This window comes from Mizuhopecten yessoensis, unplaced genomic scaffold (genome assembly GCF_002113885.1).
Source record: "Mizuhopecten yessoensis strain PY_sf001 unplaced genomic scaffold, ASM211388v2 scaffold7281, whole genome shotgun sequence".
In the NCBI taxonomy this organism is placed as follows: Eukaryota; Metazoa; Mollusca; class Bivalvia; order Pectinida; family Pectinidae; genus Mizuhopecten; species Mizuhopecten yessoensis.
Window position 1 is genome coordinate 11,635 of NW_018406969.1, and position 8,135 is coordinate 19,769.

The 8,135-nt window shown below is 36.0% G+C and overlaps 1 protein-coding gene across 1 annotated transcript; it reads left to right on the plus strand.

Annotated features, from left to right (window-relative positions):
* The first annotated feature begins 1,545 nt into the window (after positions 1–1,545).
* On the plus strand, positions 1,546–7,198 carry LOC110453335 (39S ribosomal protein L17, mitochondrial-like). The gene is made up of 4 exons (XM_021502248.1): positions 1,546–1,753; positions 3,447–3,518; positions 5,896–6,040; positions 6,607–7,198. The coding sequence occupies exons 1-4, from the start codon at positions 1,574–1,576 to the stop codon at positions 7,134–7,136; spliced, it is 927 nt and encodes a 308-aa protein (XP_021357923.1). The 5' UTR covers positions 1,546–1,573; the 3' UTR covers positions 7,137–7,198.
* The last annotated feature ends 937 nt before the right edge of the window (positions 7,199–8,135 follow it).

Below are 8,135 nucleotides of genomic sequence, written 5' to 3' on the forward strand. Positions count from 1 at the left end.
ATGATGCTAATTCTTTTATAACAAAGAAATGAACAATTATATGAGTTGCAAAATTTACTAAAATGGGGAAAATCTTGACTTATTTATTAAACTAAACCTAATTTTCTTGAGTAGTATATTAGTTTTTGACACTTTTGAGCTTTGACTTAAGACTAGGACGTTTTTTTCATGATTTTTAGCCTAATCCTGATAAACGTATCTGGTGATATATGTTTTATCTGATATGAGTTTTAAAGCTTTGATTACATATAAACTGTTGTGATTCAAAATCAAGTTCAAATCTACAGAATGTTACCATGATGATGTGAAAATTGTAATTTTGGTTAATCAGAACGTTCCACCAAATCTGATTTTACTTGACACAGGTATTGTTGATGTCAGTCTCTGAGACAACTTCACGGTGAAGGTCATTGATGTGTTTACTATATATTGTCCAGTCTTATATTTCTGTAAAATATAATATGCTCCTAACAAAAGATGTAAATATGTACATCCCTTTTACGTGCTATATATTGTACCTATTATCATGCCATTTGCTCTTTGTGAGTTGCTTTGAAATATACAAGTAATTTTACTGTGCGTCGGAAATTCATTTGTACTGATACAGACATTATTTTGATATTCCTATGTATCAAGATATGATATGTAGGTACATGTTCTACTTTTAAGGGGGGGGNGACATGACCTTTGACCTTCACTTTGGAAAATGTTTGTCCAGGGCATATCTTCTTCACTATTTCACCTGGAGTTACCAGATTTGGTGTACAAAGACATCTTGGAATGGCGGAGTGCACAGTGCAAGAAGAAGTTCACTGTGACCAATGACTTGACCTTTGACCTTTACTTTAGAAAATGTTTCTCCGGGGCATATCTTCTATACTATTTCACCTGGAGTAACCAGATTCGATGTACAAGGACATTTAGGCATGGCAGAGTGCAAAGTGCTAGAATTAGGTCACTGTGACCTATGACTTGACCTTTGACCTTTACTTTTGAAAAAGTTTGTCCGGGGCATATCTTCGATACTATTTCACTTGGAGTTACCAGATTTGGTGTACAAGGACATCTTGGGATGGCGGAGTACAGAGTGCAAGAAGAAGTTCACATTGACCTATGACTTGACCTTTAACCTTAACTTTGAAAAAGTTTGTCAAGGACATATCTTCTGTTTAGTGTAAGATGGCGTAGTGCAGAGTGCAAAAGATAGGTCACTGTGACCTATGACTTGACCTTTGACCTTTTCTTTTGAAAAAGTTTGGCTTTGACTGGAACATAGACTTAGAGTAATCGGAAAGGAATCAAAGATCTGGTTTTAATCAGATTTGGTGGTAATTAAAATTCGAATCAAATACATGAATACTCTACTTTCATTATATAAAAACAAGAATTTTAGGCCCGCTTATGCTGTATTAAAAATTGTTTCCCTTTAAAAGCTATATATACTCACAGTTCTTCAATGAAAATTAAAAAAAAAAAAACGTGTTCCTGTGACCGGATATTCACGCCGTAGTACGATTTGGATATTAGCATTAAATATCTACTTCCGCTTTTTACTTTAACGAACTGGAAAAGCATGTTGCGAAGTGCTGCATACAGAAGTCGTCCTCGTAAGTTACAGAGGGCGTCGGGGCGTGGCGGTGGGTCGGAGGGACGGGCATTAAAGCTACAAGAGATGGTTACTAACCTCATTCGATATGAAAGAATCGAATCGACTTTGCCAAGGTGTGATGAAGCCAGAGGATACACTGAACAGGTAAGATAAATGACGTTTCCGTACTTTTTGTAAAGTCTAAAGACCAAAAAGAGCACGTGAAGAAAAAATCGGTGACACACAGAATATAAAAAAATAACAAGGTTTTGTGTTAGAACGTTAGTCCAAGTGTCGTAAATCTTTTTTAACATACCGTATCGCTTTATGGTTCTAAATCCGCTAAAACTGACCATAATCGCTCCAAAATTCTGATCGGTCACCTGTTTATGGTCAGCTATCAACTGCTATGGTCAGCTATCCACTGCTCTATAAAATACGTGGATTTGTCACCGAAACCAGGTTGAAATGTAGAACCGATAGACTATCGTCGGTATCGATCAGGTACTGAAGCACCGACAAATCTGGTTATATAGTCCAATGTGACAACTTATACGTGTTGAGTTTAATTTTTAGAACCATATCAAGTCCATTATAGTCGCAATTTCCCCATGCTCGTTAAAAATTTGGTGGACAAACAGGTTAGTCAGTAAAACGAAAGGTTTTTATCTATTAACTCAATTTCCAGTGACTTTAGTTGCAAATGGTACTAGCATTTTTTACCCTTTGTATCTGAAGGTTTAACACAGAAATATTAACAATTTCTGTAACAAAACACAAAATATTTCATACCCTCTCGGCACATAGAACAACTTTCACTGCGTGTTATCATTTCTACTCAGAAGTATCTTTGAAAAGTACACATGTCCGGTGCGGATCTGCATCTTCTGGATGCTGTCATTACCATATCCGTTCGGGAAGACATTGGCGCTATATTGAATAGACACACAGGCTATACTTTTAAACTAGTAAGTGACACAAGATGACAGGGGAAATCAATTAAAAGTTTTAAGCAGACAATGATCTTTTATTTCACCAAGTCATGATCACCTGCTTGGTCAACAGTTTAATCGGCGTGCAAAAGATTAATAAAATCTAATACCTGTAACTGAGCGAGATTGGGTTATCTCAGTCGAGGGTAAGATTCTGTAGGCGTAAGCTGAGGTTGGGATGTTACAGAATCTTAGCCTGAGACTGAGATAACCCGATCTCGCACAGTTACAGGTAATAGATTTTTTTTTTCGCACCTTTTAGTTCGAAAAAAAAATTCAATTTTGCTAAAAAATACAAGTATCCCGCCTTGGGCCTCAAATGATAATGACTTCTTCACTACTTAAGCTACATTTGAATGCTTTCGCTTAAAAATGTAGTCCGTCCTTACATAGATTACAACGTATTTCACAGTGTAGATTATATTTTATCTACAACATCAAATATCTAACAACATCAAAACTATACATATAACGACAAAACAGAACATTTATGATGCAAATTGTCAATTTCAAGCAGTTAACATGCAGATGAATACATCACAGTGTAAAAAATTCCGCGAAATGTCGCGTAAAGGTACAAGACAGATCGGACGAGATAGAAAAAAATAGCATGTGGTATGACGTGGGATATCTCTGTCTGAGGTTTGAGATAAATATTACCAGTAAGGAAAGGGGTTGCTTGTTGACATACGCCCAGTATATGTATAGCCGTATTTGGCTTTATAGACAAATCTGTCTATATTGCCAGATTTGCCGATGCTCCAGTCGATATAAATTTAAAGTGGATATTATAGACCTTAAGTTTTAGAAGTTTAAATATGCTTGTTAATTTGAGAGACCTTTTGATAACTATTCTATCATTACAGCTTATAAGTCTTGCAGTTCAGAATGGCGATAAGGATCGACACACCATGGAAATGGCCGATTACTGGCTTACGGTAAGCTACACATGCAATATTAAATGCTTGGAATCGGCTGGTAAACAATAATTATGAATACTGTACAGGTCAATGAAGATTGATTATTAAGCCCAATGTCATAAATGTGTGGACGGTCTGTCAGACGGTGGTCTGTTCGATATCAAAAGTCATTTTTCAACAGACAAACTTAATATACTTCATAGGAAAATTACCAACCCTGCTTAGACCAGCTCTAATATACTGATCAGGAGTTATGCCCCTTTAATGAATTGCTGAAACAGTGTTCGCTTTATATACATGACTAATTTTCAATGGATTAACTTCAAATTTCATAGGAAGATTAATTATCATTAGAGCTTGGAGGTTTTTGATAGCTACCATTATCTGACTAATTTACAAAGTTATGCCCCTTTGTTCAAATGCTGAAATGGTGTCCGCTCAATATCATGAGAACTTTTTAACAGATTAACTTCAAACTTAATAGTGTGACATTTCCCCTATGGTTCATACCAGTCACACTGGAGATTCCAGCGAGTATACCTAGTATTACCTACCTTAGCTGGAGTGTATCAAAATTTATTAGATGCAAATCTATGTACAGACCAGTTTATCTAACTCTGTAACATTGTCTATGTCCGAGCAATCACTGCTTGCTAACCTTGAGTTATCCTGACCAATCGATGATCCCTATAACTCCCTATAGCAACTTAATGAGGTCTCGCACTGCCCATTTTGATTTAACAATATAGCCGACCCGAAGCAACGCGGTAGCTTGGCCCTGTAGCGTGAGCGATACTTTCGAATGAGCGATCGTAATGGTAACAGTCCTATTCAGACATACCCAATCATTGAAAGCTCACTCTCTAGTACTTATACACTTATCAAGGAATGTTCTGTCCTTGTGTAGCTTCTGACACAGGATGGTGGTTCACATGCGTTTTCGGGGTTTTGCCAGGTGATTATAGAGTCTGGTACGGGGACCCATTCCCAATTAAAAAAAAAACAACGGTGTTTCCCAATTTCAGTCTTTATTTTCCCAGTTGGATTAAAAGGAATGTTTAAACAAGTTTCCAGTCTTTATTTGTGCAACATTCAAAGTATAAATGTCCATGAAGGAGCATCCAAAATACATAAATAACGAAAATTGAAATTGAATAAAAAAAACCACTGAAAATTGATGTGTTTATTTATTGCTATACATTTTACTGAGGAAAACCTTTTGCAACCCACATTGTAGGTTTTATTTGTTCAAATCATATGGGGACACTGATGAAATTTCCCAATTTTTGCAAAACGCAGATGATATTTCCCAAATCCTGACAGGGGCCCTTTCCCAAAATAGCTGGTAAAACCCCTTGGTTGGGTGGTTGATGGGTTTTTCGTCTACACTTCACCGACGAAGTAAGTGTTTTGTCGACGTGGCAAAAACCCTGCTTTTGATAAGCTTATATACCCCTATGCCCCTCCCTTCCTGTCAATCACCGGGACATTGTCATCTTCACCTTTGTGTTTTAACTGGGGCTAGCTAAAGGCAAGCTTTACTCAAGTGTGTTATTGACATTGATTAGTGCAAACAAACACCAAGCTTAATAAATGCAAACATGACCAAAACAGACTTAGGCTAGACAAAAAAATGTTTGTGTTTCCTGTAACAAAATTTACGGTAGGTAACAAATTTTATTTTAACAAATGATTTTAAATGGTTTATATAGGAGAGTGATCTTGACTTTCACAGTGGTTCTTTGAAAATTGTCGTCAAAAGTGTAGGGTAGGCACAATTAGGGTAGGTAGGGTTATCGGAAACATGAAATATTTTTTGTTTGGCCCTTTTCAACTCCACCCAAGGTTATAAGTCAGTTTTTGCAATGATAATTTTGTGTTTTTGACATTGATTAATTAAGATGGCAAACAATACGCTATCAACTTTGATATGTGAAGCAGTGTAGTTCTTTTTAAATTTAACAAGTCATACTTTCTCAAATCTTGGATGATAAGTAATTCCTGATACATGGAACCTTGCAATTTGCTTTCGAGGTTTTCCATGATACATGTATATCCATAATGACAGTCTGTTTTGCAATATTTTCATGGTTTTGATATTAATGTATTTTGGAAGACAAACCTTGTGTTGTTAACTTTTATTTATAAAGTAGTACCTAGTGGAGTCCTTTTAAAATTTTACAAAGTTTTCACAATTTCTCATATTTTGGATGATATCTCAACTTTAATTTTAGTGTTTCCTGACATGGAAACTCGATTTGCAGATTTTCTTAGGAATATTTGTTATGACATGCACATGCTATATGGTTTATCCTCAACTGTAGAATTATTCAACTAAATTTTGGTTGTCATTAATTTTATTGAGAGAATGACAATAAAATATTTCTGTTTACAGGAGAAAGACCTAATTCACAAGCTGTTCAAAGTGTTAGTGCCGCGGTACAACCACTTCACAAACTACAACTATACCCAGACGTACCGACTCCCAAACAAATATCCTGGCTCCGATAATACCAGTATGGCTGTCTTGGAACTGAAATGTAAGACATTACATTTTTATTTTATGTAAGGGTGGAGGTGGGGGGGAAGCCAACAGGTTTTCACCAATAGTATTCACTCAAATCTATATTTATGACTTCAAATATTAATTCACTCACCCCTGAAGTTTCATATTGAACTATTCCAACCTTTCCATTGGAAGAGTTCAAATGTGTCTTCAGGGGTGAATGAGTTAATGATACAATTATTATGAATTAAATTGTTAAAACTATATATATATACATGTACATGTTAGTTATAAATAGGTTATTTATCATTCTATTTTTTTTAGATACACTAAGAATTCATTGAATAAAATTTGGATTCGAAGCGACACATCTACAACTATGGCTTCACAATATGACATGGTATTTTTGCACACACTATGGTGCTAGGTCCTAACTCTATTGAAATGAAAAAAATCATCTTTAAAACAATTCTCTGGAGGACTACTGTGTGTTGATTAAATGATTTGGGAAAGACAGAAATTAGGGCAGTTTCATGTCATAAAGTATTTGTGCTTGCTAGTGATGTCATGAACTTAACTATGTGTTCTTTTGATTTGCAGTTAATCCATGGCCACCTGTTGTCCCCAATCAGAATGAGAAAAAATACCTCCTGACGAACATCCTGCTAAGGGAACTGAACAAAAGCATGAAGAAGGAAGGAAAAGTGGATCATTACAAACAAATTAATAAGGTGACTTTTCCTAATGAATACGCCGAGCTCAAGGACAACGTCTCTCCTGCTGGGAATCATGACACCGATAGCGTTGGCCAGTCAACTTCAAGAGAATCAGAAGATCAGTTGGCTTCAACAGAATCGATAGATCGGTTGGCATCAGCAGATCAGCCGGCTTCCGCAGATCAGCTAGGTTCAACAGAATCGGCAGATCGGTTAGGTTCAACAGAATCGGCAGATCAGCTGGCTTCGACGAAATCGGCAGATCAGTTGGATTCGGCTGATCAAGTGTCTTCAATAGAATCAGAACAGTTGGCTTCACCAGAATCGGTTGAACAGTCGAATATGAATGCAGATGAATTTCAGAATCAGGACAATTTGTCTGACCCTGACGGTGAAGATAAGGATAAAAAATAAGAAATATCGTCAAGAAATGTGTGTATTAGTGTCTTTGTAATTTAAGTCTGAACAATATTGCACTATTTTGTTTGTTTTAATACACTCTCAACATGAGAAAAAAAAATGGAAACATGATAGCCTCCAAAGTGTAAGATAATTTGACTGAAACTGGACATAAAATGTGTCGTGTCCAAAGTGGACCTGAAATAATTTGTAAAACTACATAAACAAGACCTTATAAGACCTGGCCTGTTTGAACCACTTATATATATATATATTTACTTTATTTACTATCCATGAAGAAAATGATGAACATCTATTTATTTTAGTAAATTTCCGAAATACATACATATTCTACCATCTTTTGACTGATAGAGGACCTATGGACCCCCGTCCCACTGCTCCGCGTTTTTTCATATAATTATACAGGCATCTCGCTTGCATTTAATTTTTGATATAAATCTAGCACAATTGGGCCAGAAAACTACTGTTGCCCTGTTCACTCAATTATGTATAGCATTAGTATAACAATAGGAAGTCCAGTGTTTGAATCCTGACCTAGACCTACACACAGAACATTGTTGTTTTTTATCATCATATTTTTGCTTTATCTTTATTTATTTTTTCCTAAAAGTCCTGCAAAGTATGGTTTTCCTTCCAGAAACGATCTATCAAAACTATATGCTGGGAAAACGGGTTCCAATGAGTAGTTGCAGTTTTTGGCAGTGGCATGCAGATCCTTGAAAAAGAACTCCCTAATTAACCCTTTCACCCCTATGAAACTTTAGTAGACTCTACCATGCATTGATATGGATGAGTCCATTATGGTTTAAGTGTTTAAAGGGTTAAATAGCTGTAATCTATCATCGTAAGATGGATGTTATATTTCTTTAGAACAGAAACGTTTGGTTATATTTTGTTCAAAGTCCTATAAACAGCTTACATCATTTAAGGGCGTGCCTCCGTGTATGTTGTGCATGTGTGTAAGTGTGCTGGAGACAGGGTATGTTGGTGTAC

Bases quoted from the DNA above. Each gene is read 5' to 3' on its own strand.
- LOC110453335 (XM_021502248.1), top strand. From the start codon at position 1,574: ATGTTGCGAAGTGCTGCATACAGAAGTCGTCCTCGTAAGTTACAGAGG. The intron at 3,519-5,895 runs GTAAGCTACACA...TTCTGTTTACAG, and splicing joins TGGCCGATTACTGGCTTACG to GAGAAAGACCTAATTCACAA. The intron at 6,041-6,606 runs GTAAGACATTAC...TTTGATTTGCAG, and splicing joins GGCTGTCTTGGAACTGAAAT to TTAATCCATGGCCACCTGTT.